At 40.0% G+C, this 15,856-nt stretch overlaps 1 protein-coding gene across 4 annotated transcripts in view; it reads left to right on the top strand.

Moving 5' to 3' along the window:
* Positions 1-433: 433 nt before the first annotated feature.
* rasa3 (RAS p21 protein activator 3) overlaps positions 434-15,856 on the top strand; it is a 52,842-nt gene continuing 37,419 nt past the window's right edge. For 3 of the 4 annotated variants that reach the window (XM_084399364.1, XM_084399362.1, XM_084399361.1), the window contains exon 1: positions 435-607. In XM_084399364.1, coding sequence (XP_084255490.1) covers positions 553-607 — 55 coding nt within the window. In that variant the 5' untranslated portion in view covers positions 435-552. Of the gene's footprint in view, positions 608-15,856 lie in introns of all 4 variants that reach the window. The other variant, XM_084399363.1, reaches the window with a different exon arrangement.

The raw sequence follows: 15,856 nt of genomic DNA, 5'->3' as shown, positions 1-15,856 counted from the left end.
AATGAATGAATGAATGAATGAATGAATGAATAAATAAATAAATAAATAAAGGAGTAAAAACGACTTGATAAAATAAATATGATTTAATTTTAAGCAAATTTGTTTTTGTATTATTTTTCCCCCTAATTCATAAATTTTTGCTTTTATTTTTTTATTTTTCCATTTATTTGTATATTTATTTAGGCCTATTTTTTATGTATTTATTTATGCATTAATTAATTAATTTATTCATTCATTTTTAATTTTTGCAGGTTTGGTCCTCCATAGATTTTGACGCGACGTTTTCGCTGAAGACGCGGTTGTAATGTGATAGTCCCCGCCCACTTCATGACGCAACCACGCTGTCGTCGAATCAGCACGCGATAAACCTTTCCAGGCCCCTCCCCCTTTGCTCGCGTTGGAGCTGTGTTGTCGCGGCGCGCGCTTCTCTTCAGTCCGGTGAGTCACCGACGCCGTAAGAGAGAGAGAGAGAGAAAGAGAGAGAGGGATAGAGGGATAGAGGGACAGTGGCGGATAGCGAACGGTAAACGGTAAAGAGCTGGAGCTGCGAGCATGGCGGTCGAAGAGGAAGGTCTTCGGGTTTTCCAGAGTGTCAAAATAAAAATCGGTGAGTTCTGGCGCGAATGAAAGCGAACGTTAATGCGCGAGACCATTCTAACTGAAATCACACGGTCGCGCGCAGTGTGCGTGTCTATTGTGAGAATGTGTGGATTTTCATACAAATATACTCAAAATGAACGTGTAATAATCTCATTCAGCTGTTAGTTGAGATATATATGGAGCATTTGAACGTATTACAATGTAAAAAAACTCATATATTTGTTTGAATGACGCCTCAGCTTAGTTTAAAGTCTTGACTGGACGCAAATAGCTGCACATCCAGATGCGCGACAACACGATATTTGTGTGTTTATTCGTGTGTTAAACGTGTGTTTTCCTCCAGTATATAAACACAGATCTGGTCCGGTGTGTGACAGATAACACATTTATGTTCTGATTTGTGATTTGTAATGTTTCTAAAACATTACAATGTCCAGTTTTCTTGTCGTGATTGAACGTTATTTATTTAACGTCAAAATGTTTCGATACAACGTTCTCCTGACCGTATTTTTACTCACAAGATTCTTTGATTGTTTACGTGTAATATTCCGAGAAGGTTAACATTAACATGACATTATATCGATGTTGTAAAAATGTTGTTCTCAGAACGTTATTAGAACGTTCTATGTGTGTTATTATAACGTTTTATCTGAACATGTACATGCAGAACATTAGTGAAGGCTGTGGGAATGTTCCCAGTTAGTTGGTGTGACAGATGTGTGTGTGTGTGTGTGTGTGTGTGTGTCGTTCCAGCTGTGGATGTTTAGAAGGAGCAGAACACTTTTAGCCCTTGACTCATAAACGATACTCATAAAAAGATGCATCTGAAATCATTTATACAGGCACTGCAACAAGTAAAACATGCATATGAAATCATTCTTTCCGACTGAAACAACAGAAATACTTGTGATTTTCTTCCTGGACAGATAGTCAGATAATCAGGCAGACAGACAGATAGTCAGACAGACAGACGGTCATATGTTCTCTGTGTTCTTCTCAGTTTCACTGTTGGCATGTGGTTTGACAGATGTAAACATGATAAACCCTGAAAAGAAGCTTTCTGTTTGACTGTACATGACATCTGAAATCGTACGTTTGTATTGTTTCAAAAGTATGAAATCCCATTTCTGTCGCATAGGAAACAAAAACATGCTTTTGTAAATCATATTTATGACATTAAAACGGGACATTATGGCATACTAAGTCATATTTATGAGATGAAAAGTCGAAATTATTACATACTAAGTCATATTTATGACTTTTAATGTGGAAAGTGGAAATTATGACAGTCAAAATTGTGTCTTTATGGCATAATTTTGGCTTTTTATTATGTTATTATGATTTACCAAAGCAGATTTACCTTGTGTGGCGGAAATGGGCTTCCATATCAAACGCATTTCTGTGTGTGTGTGTGTGTGGTGTTTATTTGTGCACTGTGTGGGGTGTGTGTGTGTGTGGGGGGGGGGGGGGGTATTTGTACACTGTGTGTGTGTTGTTGTTGTCTCTTCCTTCATCTCTGCTGTTCCAGCACACACATGTATGAAGTGAATGAGTGTGTGTGTGTGTGTGTGTGTGAGCTGCTGTCATTGAGTTGTTTTTGACTCAGATTAAAGCAGAACACACACACACACAGTCTAATCTAATCTCTGTATGGCACAGTAAACGCGGCGCGCCGCCAGGACACGTGTTTGGCTCTTCTCCTCCGTATGAACCACAGTGCAGCTGCGCACGTTCATACGAGACTTAAATATCCCTCGCGAGACAAACATCAGTTCTTGAACATTAAAGTTGGCCATGCACAGTCTCTGCCAAAATATATTAAGGCAAACGCTGCTGGCATTAAAAAGAGAAATGATTATTTACACCCTACTGTGGTAATACACGTTCCTTTGCTCAACTCTTTATCCGCATGCATACAATACACTCGAGATATATATAGCAAATCTCAACTACTTAATTGTTTTATAATGTCGCAAAATGTAACTTTATTATGGCAGAACTCTAATCTTCTGAATGCGAACTTTGCACATAAATACGCATCAATAAGTGTGAGAACAGAGCAGATCCATGTTTTCCACGCTGCAGTTCTGGGTGCGAGTGTTTCCTAACGCCTTCACGTCTCTGTGTGGCGGTTTGGTATTTTTAACCCGATTGCTTCACCGGCGTTGGGCATGTTTTGGAGAAGTAGTGACAGTCGACGGCTCCACTTCACGCTCCTCCAGACGGCGAGAGGAAACCCAGCGTGATCTCTGGTGTTGGTGGATGCTGTCGGTCGTCACACCCTGTTTTACTGAGAGTCTCGTGTCCCGCTTGAACGCCTCTCTCTCTCTGCTAGTCAACCGCTGCGTTGGCATTAGTTGTCCTTAAGCTAATGAATGCCTATGTGATGCAGATGCTGGTATATATATATTGGCTGGAGATGTTTCATCAGATCTGCGAGAGCATCGGATGTTTCATATCTGGATGAGAGCTAGCGGTTGGCCAAAACAAATACTTGCCTAATATGTTGCAGAATTATACAGGATCACACACTAAAAAAGAAGCGACTTTTTGTTGATTTTGCGTGAATCACAGAAAACTGGATAGTGCTGATAATACACTGATAAAGTGACCATAAAATTATATTTTTTCTCTGAGATGAGATGAGTGAGTGAGTGGAGGCGGGGCTCATTTGCATATTCATAGAACCACGCATACTTAATGAGGCAAGGGTGTCGAGTTACATTCAAGCTATTTTAAGACATGAAGAAATAATTTTTTTAAGCACTTAAATATGTCATTTTGGTGAGTTTTAAGGGACAAAATGATGGACTTCGACCCGTTGGACCCCATTGGAGTCACTATATGGAGCAAAATCCTGGAATGTTTTCCTCACAAACCTTAATTTCTGATTTCTGACTGAAGAAATAAAGACGTGAACATCTTGGATGAGTAAAAGTGAAGTGAACTACTCCTCTAAATGCCTTGAATCCTGGCGTCTCTTGTGCACAGTGCATTATGGGTGTTTTTTTCGGAGCGCTGCTGATAATTGTGTCACGGGTCAGTAGACTTAAGATCTGGCCGATGTGTCGACGGAAGGAACCGGAGGCTCCCTGTTCATTCGGGAACATATATGGAGTTCTGCTCCGGGTTTCCCGACGGATCTCGTGTCTGGAGGAAACGCTGAGGGCTTTTAGGGGTCAGGAAACAGGAAACGGTTTCACATCACTTCCTGATTTGGCTTGGATGATCTGCAGAGCGGCTTGTTTTTTTTCCATATTCCTGGGAAGCAGCGGGATAATGCAAACCAGATGGAAGTTCACTTTGACTGTCAAGTGGAGAATCATGAATTTACTTCTTTCACTCACATTTCTGATCAACACACTGACTCGGTTTACGCTCTAAATACATGATCAGGGTTTGAAATGAACACCCGTGAACAAACGCGTGTGATAATCAGCCGTGGCGGGGAACGCTGGCGAATCACGAGTGTTGGTATTATGTTTACTCACTTTGCTGGGAAGTTCGTGGAGGACAAATCAGTGCAGATTTAGTGCAAATACTCATGAGTCCTCATGATGTATTAAATACAGTATTGCTCATAATCTGCTCATATTTCCTTGAACACACTCGCCACTACACTACACATTACGGCACGCTTGTTCATTTGCATTGAAGCAGTAGTGAAGATTAAAGCATTCGGTGAACAGAAAAGACTTTGTTATTTCCCAGCATCCTACAGTGTCTGATGTTCTCTGTCCTGTATTGATCTGTCATCTAAAACACATTTATGGTGAAGAGGATGAAGAGGAAGAGATGCTGGATGGCAGGGTTTAGTTTGAATAAGAAATGAATGCATGAAATCAAAATTTTATAATATATATATAACGTACTTTATCTGGTTATTTTCTTTATTTTTTATTGACTAGTAGAAGTTCTGAGTAGCCGATAACTTAAAATATGTAGTCGCCAAATTGGTCAGTGAGTGAAAAAGTTAATTCCAAACCCTGTTCATGGTCAAATTGTGAATGATTTGCTGTATGATTAATCTAATAATCATGCATATGGAAAAACAATTGCGACATCATGCGTGCTATTGGTTAATGTGAACTAGTAATTGTCTGTTTAGTTGTTATTTTAGGCCACTTTTGTTGGACCTTTCTAAACTGTTGGCATTAGTTCACTCAGTCGGCTGGTTAATGTAATGAAGGTTATTGATAGATGGCATTTTTAGACGTTATACCTTTAATGACACACGCCTCTTCCTGTTAAGTAATGTTCAAAGTTGGCATGAAAGTGAAGTTGCAATAGTCTTTTCCTCTCTATTGTGCCGTATATCCGAGCGAACCGCTTCTGAAACGAGAACAAATGTGGGCGGGGCTTGATTGTGTCTGTGGGGAATTGATTGGATGGTTGTGGTTTGCTATTGGCTGATGTCATGTGAGTGACAGGTTATAGCCCCGCCCTCGTCATCAGAGAAGAGAAGAGATGCTGCAAGAGGAACTGATTCTGATTCAAGATTACCAGGAACATCAATTTAACACAATAATGATGATGTGCACAGATGAATCATTTAGAATAAACACTGCAATATTCCATAAATAATTGTGATTTTGACTCGGCTCATAGGGGAAGTGATGTCACAGGCGGCCGTTATGACTCACGGATTGAACTTGTGTTCCAGGAATACCGCTGAAGAATTGGTTTTGGAGTATTTAGGAAAACTTAATTAAATGAGCTGGTTTCCTCTCTTTGTGTCATGCTAATCTGCCAGACGTTTATCAGTGTTTTCATGTAAACCTCAACACACGTTTCCTGTTGACATAATCAAGCGCTCTCATTGGAATATCTGCTTCTGTTGATGGTGGACTCCCGCTTTGCCCTGTAATATCCGCATATTTCCACCTGCCTCGTGAGTTTCTGTCCTTGTTTCCACCTTCCACACTCATGCAGGGCGAACAGACGCACGTCCTTCAGAAGTTAACAGAGCATATCCAATATATAACTCTCATACTGCCGGATTTATGGACCAGCGAAGTCATAATGGCCAGGCTAGGGTCAGTTAGCTGACACACACACTGGAATGTGCAAAGCGAGTCGTCTGAAAAATGAGTTGACTAGTTGTTTAAAAAATAAACAAAAATGCTGAGATTAATGTGTTCATTATGTTTGTCACAATTATTATGAATAATATAATATTAACCCTTAAATGCATCAATGTTTCGGCAAGCGTTATTAGCCTAAATATTCTGATCTTTAGCGACCTGGATCTATATTTTATAATATTATAACATACATATATCTCTAACTGCCGCGATAGTATTAAACTCTCTTGATAATTTAATAACACAGCAGATGGCGGTGCATTCAGTGAGAAAATACTATTTCAGTCTTTTTTACTTTAGAATTTCACGTGTTGCTTGCCATTTCTTTGTAATTATTTGTAACACAAGGAACACCTGCACACTATCAATACTTGCAAACGAGTATCAAAATTTTACTAGCAACGTTTCGGCCTCATGACCTTCATCAGGCAATTATTTTGTGAAATTTACTAGCAATTTCTGAGTGAAAATTGTTTCAAAGTAAAAGTTTTCAGCGTATTCTCGGAATTTATTTTATATTAAATTATGGTTCATAGTCGGATCAAATGTGTAAATATTTTTATGAAGCATTTCACTTGGCTTGGGTTTATTTCTGTAATGCTGGGAAGCTGGAGGTTAAATCTGTGTTTTAACTGGACTGGTAGTAGTTAGTCTTTAATTTCAGTAATATCATTCATGTTCACCATGTAACTGCACTGTGTCATTTATAGGGCTGTAATCTCCAAGTCGATTAGTCGATTATTTGGTCGATACGTTCTGAGTCTGACTCGACCAAAATTCTTCGATTTTTTGCCGCGTTCATTTCATCAGGTGGAAAGCACTAATTGCTAATGGGGGTGTTTTCAGAGCACCCCTGTTTCACAGGTAACAGTCTGTCTTCAGAACACCCCCCTTGTTTTCACTTCTTTTGGATTAGCCCAACCCACTGGAGAAGAGCGACAGATTGAAGAAAGTAGGCTACTAGAAGGTTTGCTGAATATTATTTATTTAATTGTGAGAGCGTTTCATTCATAGTCAGTTAGACCTCTTCTACCATGTCAACAAAGACATCGGCAGTGTGGCAGCATTTTTTAAAAAGTAAATAGTCTATTCGTGCCTCAGCCGCGAAGCTGAGATCCACAGAGCGGCTGAAATGATAGTGTCTGTCAGTTATTATAATACATATGACAAAAACAGTTGTCTAAATTATGTTGCATATTCCTCAAAAGTTATTGTGATGATATCACTAGTTGACAACATAGTACTATTTTCGGAAATCATAGGCTATGATATTGCGCAGGTGCACGTGATGCAACGCTGGCAGAGCCGGCAGACTCGTGTGTCAGACTCATTTCAGTGCAAAATAATAAGGTCAAAAACGATTTAATATACTGCAAATAGCCTATTAGTTTTTTTATGTTTATTTATAATTCATTTAGGCGGACAACAGGGCTACCCCGTACTGCGCACAGTGCGCAGCTGATTAATTTAACGTTTTTTTTCCTAACGTAATTTTTAGTCGAAAATTTCAGGACTTCAGTCGACCAAGATTTTCTTTGGTTGATTACAGCCCTAGTCATTTAGTATATTGCAGGATGATTGTAAACTTGTGTAATGACTCTATCTCTAATCTGCACAGTCATTTGAATAAAGTTGGGCCCTATTGGGAGGGACAGGTAACGTGCTGCTCTCACCAGTTAACCCCTGCTGGTTACACCTCTCTCGCTAGTCTGATCACAGTTAACCAGTTAACCCCTGCTGGTTACACCTCTCTCACTAGTCTGATCACAGTTAACCAGTTAACCCCTGCTGGTTACACCTCTCTCACTAGTCTGATCACAGTTAACCAGTTAACCCCTGCTGGTTACACCTCTCTCACTAGTCTGATCACAGTTAACCAGTTAACCCCTGCTGGTTACACCACTCTTACTAGTCTGAACACAGTTAACCAGTTAACCCCTGCTGGTTACACCACTCTTACTAGTCTGATCACAGTTAACCAGTTAACCCCTGCTGGTTACACCACTCTCACCAGTCTGATCACAGTTAACCAGTTAACCCCTGCTGGTTACACCACTCTCACCAGTCTGATCACAGTTAACCAGTTAACCCCTGCTGGTTACACCACTCTCACCAGTCTGATCACAGTTAACCAGTTAACCCCTGCTGGTTACACCACTCTTCATCAGTCTGATCACAGTTAACCAGTTAACCCCTGCTGGTTACACCACTCTTACTAGTCTGATCACAGTTAACCCCTGCTGGTTACACCACTCTTCATCAGTCTGATCACAGTTAACCAGTTAACCCCTGCTGGTTACACCACTCTCACTAGTCTGATCACAGTTAACCAGTTACCCCTGCTGGTTACACTCACCAGTCTGATCACAGTTAATCAGTTAACCCCTGCTGGTTACACCACTCTTCATCAGTCTGATCACAGTTAACCAGTTAACCCTCTGGGGACCAAGGTGTTTTTGGAGCCCTTGAGATGTTCTGACATGCCTTGAAATTTGTGCTTTTTTCAGTTATTTATAAACATGTTAATGGCAAAGGTGTAAATTCACTCTATATAGCACAAACAGGGCTACCAAAATATGCGGGCAACGTGTATGTAGATGTTTGTATTTTTAAGAGAATAATGTTTAAGCGTGGTTATTGGAAAAAATAAAAATGAAAGTGGCTGAATTAAGACCACAAAACACATATTAAATATGTGTCCACAAGACTTTTGTCTAATTGATGTTGTACCTTTGAGTACTGGCTTCAAAATTATGTGAAAATAGTCTTGCTTTATCGTTCACAAAAAAAAATACATTGATTTAAATGGTGTAAAACAGGTTTTGCTTGGAAAGCCAATATGCGAGGGGGGCGTGAAGGAGTAGTTTACACCTGGGTTGTCCCACCCACTCTGCATAATGACTCTGCATAATTAGCCATTCATTCAGGTGTGACACTGACTGAGCCACAATGCAAGGACAATGCCTATATAGAAGAATACTTATATTGACCATTTAAGATTTCGCTTACATCTATCTTGTAAATATGTTTAGCTATTTTATTAAAAATGTTACAATTACAACAATAATTACAATTTCAACAATATTTCAAGTGTACTCTTTCTTTGTAAAAAAAAAAAGAAAGAAAAAAAAAGATTATAGGCCTACATTTTATCATATGTATTCATTAGTTTGAATATAGCCAACATTGGAACATCTAACATCTTAGTCTATGACTTTATTTTTGACAAAAATAGTGTGACTAACGCCTGACTAACGTTGTTTTATTGAAATATCAGGGCATATAAATGTTAATTTACGTTGCTTATACAAATACATTTTATTTCAACATATTCCAGTCGATTTTTACTCATCTCAGTAGGCTATGGCAAAGCAGTTTATTCTTTCACACACAGACGCGCGATTCATATTTAGGCTAAACACTCTTTACAAATATGTACCCTTCATTCATCTCACAGAAACGCGAGTCATATTATAGAAATGCGATTCATCTTTTTGCGGTTTATAGGCTTACAATAACGTTATTCCATAACGTTATTCCACACTTCCAAATAAAACAGCCTACCTCACTCCTCAGCGCGATCTGCTGCTCATATCAGGAGATATTTCGCCTCATCAGCACTGTGGAAACTTTTCTCCATAAAGGCTATAATGTCTCACTCGCGACCATGCTCGCGACGCGCTTTGTTTACAGCTGATGTGGGGGCGTTTCACAGACTGAAATGGTTCTCAGAATTTGCATTTGAATAGCGCGCGCTCTCCGGGGAGTGGTCAAATTACTGTGAATCATCTCGTAATGAGCTCGACTGGAGTCGCTCTCTTTGTATACAGATTACAGAAACTAAGAATATTTGTTTTTTATATAAATGACTTCAATTAAAAGCTGCGATCTCAAGCTTTATGCCCGTGGGTCTGTTTGCCTGTTTGACTGAATTTTCGCGGAGTTATAGATCATTTTCGAACGCGTTTCAAACGGGAGTTTACTGACAGAGAGAAGGCAGAAATCGCATCATCTTAATTTTTCTTTATTTGTCAAAAAGCAAAACACTTTATTTTTATTGTGAGTATACAGAAAAAAAATAGAAACTGAACAGGATCGATTGATGTATTACACGAAAATGAAAGATCAAAATTAACAGAGCATTTAGTGTTTATTTTCATTGCTAAAAAAAAAAAACGAGCAAAACGCGCGGGCGCGTTTTTGGTACCCAGAGGGTTAACCCCTGCTGGTTACACCACTCTTACTAGTCTGATCACAGTTAATCAGTTAACCCCTGCTGGTTACACCACTCTTACTAGTCTGATCACAGTTAATCAGTTAACCCCTGCTGGTTACACTCACCAGTCTGATCACAGTTAACCAGTTAACCCCTGCTGGTTACACCACTCTCACTAGTCTGATCACAGTTAATCAGTTAACCCCTGCTGGTTACACTCACCAGTCTGATCACAGTTAACCAGTTAACCCCTGCTGGTTAATGCTGTAACTACATCATTCTACTCTCAGCATCTTTCTCCATCGGCAGTGAATTCTTTACAGTAAAGTGATTGGTTGTTGTTTGGAGGATCTTCAATTGTGAAATAGACTTTATTCTGCTGTGTAGTTTATGTCAGTATAGTTGCTAGTGAATCGTTTGAGATTGTATTTTTAATTTTTCAGAATTTCTTGTGAAAACAAACTTCCAGGAAACATGTCAACATTTCATTGACAAATCCTCTAATGCATAAATGTGCAATATAAGTCAGTCATGAGTGTTTTGGTTTCACTCTCAAGCCTGAAAAGGAAATGCCATTTGAAACTCTACACCCACTTCCTGTTTTGATGCGCGGGGTTGTTGACAGTAAATGGGTGTAGCATGCAATCTAACTCCAGCGACTCCCAGATGTTCGTTTTTAAACATCACAGTGTGTGACAAACCTGTTTGAAAACCATCATTATTCTGCAGGTGCCGCTAGTGGAACAGAAGAGACACACTGGCAGTGTCCCCTTATCTTAAAGTCAGCATTAAAGTGAAGTTTTTTGTTCCATATTGTGACGTATATCCGAGTGAAACGCTTCTGGAACAAGAACAAATGTGGGCGGGGCTTGATTGTGTCTGTGGGGAATTGTTTGGATGGGAAGATGGGAAGAAAATAGGAATTGTTTGATTTCATGGTGACTTTAAAGACGCTTTCCTATCACAGGTTATTGGGTGACATTGAGGCCACAATCTAGCAGTTTATGCTTAAGCCGTTTATGACTTTACTCCGATAAAGTAAAACAGGTTAAATCATTTACATGAGCACACACATCATCGACTTATTATGCATAATCGGGTTAAGAATGTGCATGTAAACACAGTCATTGTCTCGTAACGAAACATGATGTGCAAAGTTTGAATATGTGGAAATGTGTTGCTCACTCAGAGCAGTGTATGTGTCTGAACATGTGTGTGTCGTGTCCCTCGAACGCTCGTGTTTAGAGACGCTGAACTACATCTTGAATGCAGTCGGAATTCCTTTCCTACGATCTCATTTCCTCTCTCTCTCTCTCTCTCTCTCTCTCTCTCTCTCTCTCTCTCTCTCTCTCTCTCTCTCTCTCTCTCTCTCTCTCTCTCTCTCTCTCTCTCACCAGCTCTGTTGTGTCTTTATCTCTGTCTGTCTTTATCTGTGTGTACGTAGAGTTTCAGGGTTTGTGTGTTATTGGAGCCGCTTGTCCAGTAACTGTAAATGGTCAAAGTGTGTGTGTGTGTGTGTGTGTGTGTGTCACTGCATGACACAACTGTGATCAGAGAACCTAGTTTACATGATACAGCACTAGATCAGGGATTCACAAACTTTTCAAAAAAATCAGCCGAACCCATTTGAACTAAAATATTACAAGGGAAAGTTTTAAGTTTAAAAATAATGAATTCTATTATTTTTTATAAATGTTAAAAAAATAAATATTACTGAATTAATTAATGAAATATTATTGTTATTATACAGCCATATTGATATTTTGACCAAATGTGCTGCAACCTGGATTTTAAGAAACTGCAATTTAAAGCGCAATCTCAGTATTATTCAGAATAATTGCAATTAGATTTTTCCGCTAAATCGTGCAGCTCTACCTATTCTCTATCCATAACTCTATTCGTTTCCCAGCACAAACCTCTACATATCCCTGTATGATTCATCTTTACCCAGTTAGCTGGTTTTCTTCCTCTGTCAGTATCATCATCTCTCTCTCTCTCTCTCTCTCTCTCTCTCTCTCCATCTCTCTCTCTCCCTCTCTCTCTCCCTCTCTCTCGGCCGTCCTGACCTCATTTCCTGTGACTGTGATTTGCTCTTCACCACCTACTCAGTGTTTGTGTTGTGAGGTGTGTGTGTGTGTGTGTGTGTCAGCGAGTTCATGGGCTTCTTTCTGCATGTCAGTAACGTGTTCGTATGCGTGTCCGTGAAGGAAAACGGAGCCTCGCACATTCAAATAAACCACGAACACATGATCATTAGCTGTCATCCAATCAGAGTCTAGAGCTGACAAATCAATGTGAGAAATGATTGAGTTCATATTGATATTGTTAAGATCTCCTCTGAAACTCTAGAGGAGATGCGCGTGAGCGTGGGTGTGTGTGTGTGTGTGTGTTTGTGTGTGTGTGTGTGTGTGTGTGTGTGTGTGTGTGTGTGTGTGTGTGTGTGTGTGTGTGTGTGTGTTTGTGTGTGAGTGAGAGATTGTATTGGGGTCTTTTTGCTCTCATCACAGTCTAAACGTCTAAACAGCTGAGATCTCGAGTGTGTGTGTGTGCGTGTGTGTGTGTGTGTGTGTGTGTGTGTGTGTGTGTGTGTCTGAGGGATGCAGATGTAGAAAGAGTTGCCCGTTTGATGACGAGGTTATTTTTGTCTCTCTGAAACACAAATTTCACACTCATTTACATTGTCAGCTGAGGTCCGAAACAGGAAACAGTTCCTGCAGTGAGTCTGTCACCATGGCAACAAGCATGCGTTTCCACACACACACACACACACACACGCGCGCGTGTGGAAGTGAATGTATTTACAGATGTTTCGTGTTTACGCCTGCGCAGTGTCAGAATTATCCCATGGGAAATGTTCCTCGAGTCCAGATTTTTCCAGGTTGGGGGCGTCGATTATAGAATCACACCGGAAAAACAAACTGGAATTGATCGTACGGTCAGAAACGTTCATATCACGGTCTCACACACGACGCTGTGTCTCGATGAGAGAGGAAACACATGCCGGGAACGGAGAACACACTTCCTGTTTTCCTGTTTTCCTTGTTGCATCGGGGATTAGTTGTGTGTGTATGTATGTATATACACACACATATATTTTATATACTGTATATACAAACGTTTATGTTAGAAACGATTAATCGATTTGACAGCACTGGTTATTATGACTTTGAGAAGTACATTCTGCTTTACAATAGTAATATATTCCTGTCATAATTTCTTCAAGTTAAATCGAACTTTTATTTTGGCGGGTTGTCATGAAGAGCTTTGAGTTTGTGTGTGTTTTAATAAACTGTGTTATAAGGGGCTTTCGCACCGGGTAGTTCAAGGAACGAGCCACCAGGGTGTTTCCCAAGAACTAATGTTTCCCATGGGAACGTTTTCCTGGTTGCGTTCGCACCGCCAGCAGGAACTCTGAAGTGACGTGAGACACGCTTGTTGTTGAGACTTTTATTTAGACGGCGCTGAGAACGCCAGAGCTCACATTCTCCTGTTCATTAGTGTACGATCTGTCTAACAGTCCTGTCTAATACATCATTATATAGAGCTGTTATACACAGACAGTGATGAAGAGTTAGTGTGTGTGTGTGTGTGTGTGTGTGTGTGTGTTGATGTCCAGTGTTGCTGAGCAGAAACACATAATCATGTTTCTCTTGATCCCTCAAAGCTGTGTTAGGTTTTCTCCTCAGCGTAAAGATTGAGAGGTTCATCTATCTCTGTTTTACATGTTCGTAGAGTTAGTTTCTGGAGTAAAATTCGTGCGTTCGGCCAATCAGCGAACACTAGCGTCACTGCAGCTCCTATAGCGCTGGGTTAGACGACTCTGGAGGAGGAGTACATCACTTCCTCTAAAAGGAGTTCCTGGAGCTGAAATCATTCCTAGTTCCTGCGGCGCGAACACGCCACACACCGGGAACTTACGCCAATAGTTCTAGGAACTATGAAAATGTTCCTCCGGTGCGAAAGCCTCTAATATTGTTATAGTACTTGATGATAGTAGTATGACAATAGTATTATATTTCTGTCATAATTTCTTCAAGTTAAACTGTTGCATTATTTTGGAGCTTTGAGTTTGTGTTTCTGCCGATAGTTTTCTGAAGTGAAGTGGTGAACCGCTGCGGGAGAGACTCCGGAGATGAAGTTCATGCGCTCATACAGTGAGACGCGCACGAGTGTCATGCGTACCAATTCAGATGTTCCAATTTCGATTCGATTTCGATTAAGATTCTCTATTCGAATTTAGATTTTCGGTTCCTGATTCGATTCTCGATTCGACTCAATGAATATAGGCCTAGATTTAATACAAATCCTATATTTATAAAAAAGAACAGTGAACATAAGTTTACAAGTGGTTAATTAGTAAAAAAAATATTAAGAGCCACAAACCTGTATATTAAACTCTTTTTATTTTAGGTAAAATACCCAACTCTATATTTCAAATGCATACGATGAATAGACTAATTGAAAAATTTGAATATAAAAATGTATGCTGAAAATTGGACAAGTCAGAATAATCGCACGCCTTGATCAAACAGGATCAGGTTATTTAATGCTTAAGATCAAACACACATGTTGCAACATGGAAGCCTGTGAACACTGTAGGAAAACTAAAACTGGCTTTTGGGTGATAGATCAATAAATATGGAGAAAAAAATCAATTCTTGGCCTTTGAGAATCGATTTTGAATCGACCACATTTTTAAAAAACGATTAATCGAAAAATAATAATAAGATAATAAGTTTGTGTAGAAGAGCAAACTGAGACAGACTTTAGATTCTGCAGCTCTACTTTTGATTTATTCATCAATCATTTGTCATATTCCCTGCCATTACACTATAAAAATGCACTTATTGTGACTGGATGGGCATCATACGGCCCGGGTTGATCAGCACTAGATCTAGTGATGACTCCGCTCCAGTAATCCCACAATGCCGTGCTCCCCAGAGCGACCTGCGAGCTGTAATCCAATCAGGATCTGTGTGATTATGAGCTGACCGGAAACAGAGATGCTTCCAGATCCAGAATGTCATCCATGGATTGGCTTTGGACGTCAGCGGCTCAACACCGTCTGCATCAGATCATGTGCTTCTGATCCGCTTAGCGAGCCCATTGACAAGTTCAGCTTTTATTTTGGTGGGTTGTTGTGTACAATTTCAGATGCAGTCATTAAAGGCTCCTTGAAATCAAATTGTAAGTTTTTTAGCTTTTAGAATGAATATGTAAGGTTATGAATGAGCTGGCGTGCTCCAAACCAGTGACAAAATGTGCATTTAGAAGATATGAGCATTCAAAACTGGCAGTCTCTCACTTCCACTAAAATGGATCAGGGGTTTTTATGACATCACTGCGTCTCATCACATCTCCTGTCCAATCAAATGCTCTCTAGAATCTAAAGCTCCGCCCCCTCTGCTATAAACACCACCTGGCCGAATATGGGTTGGAGTGTGTGTTCGTTTGCTCAAACGCTCCAGTTTTATCCCGTTTTCCAACTGTACGCTGGTTAGGAATGAAGTGGCTAGAGTTTATACACACTTCTACTCTTGAATCCAGCGTATCATCAGCGCTCGATTCGCTTCCATGGAGCTGTCAGTCAGTGAGCTAAACTAAACGCTATTGGCTGTTTGAAAAGGGGGAGGAGCCATTCAATATGTCCCGCCTTAGCTTCCCGTTTCAGCGGAAATTACGTCATCGCATCAAACAAAGCTGCACGTACCAAGACACTTCAAAGTTCACAGTCCATATCGCCATCATATCGCCATCATATCGCCATCATATCACCATCTGATTAAGTGTTGAGTGAAAGTTTGTGACGTTCCATTTTTATGACTTGATTCTGCAATTCCGTCTGCATTTTCTTTATCGTGTAAATCACAGGGTCCCACAAATGCAACGAACTCTGTTATTTGACAGGAGCTGCTTTAGATGAATGTGCTAAGATTGATTGACAGCTTCAGTCGTG

Source organism: Rutilus rutilus, assembly GCF_951802725.1.
Source record: "Rutilus rutilus genome assembly, chromosome: 2".
In the NCBI taxonomy this organism is placed as follows: Eukaryota; Metazoa; Chordata; class Actinopteri; order Cypriniformes; family Leuciscidae; genus Rutilus; species Rutilus rutilus.
This window is presented reverse-complemented; position numbering and strand designations above follow the sequence as displayed.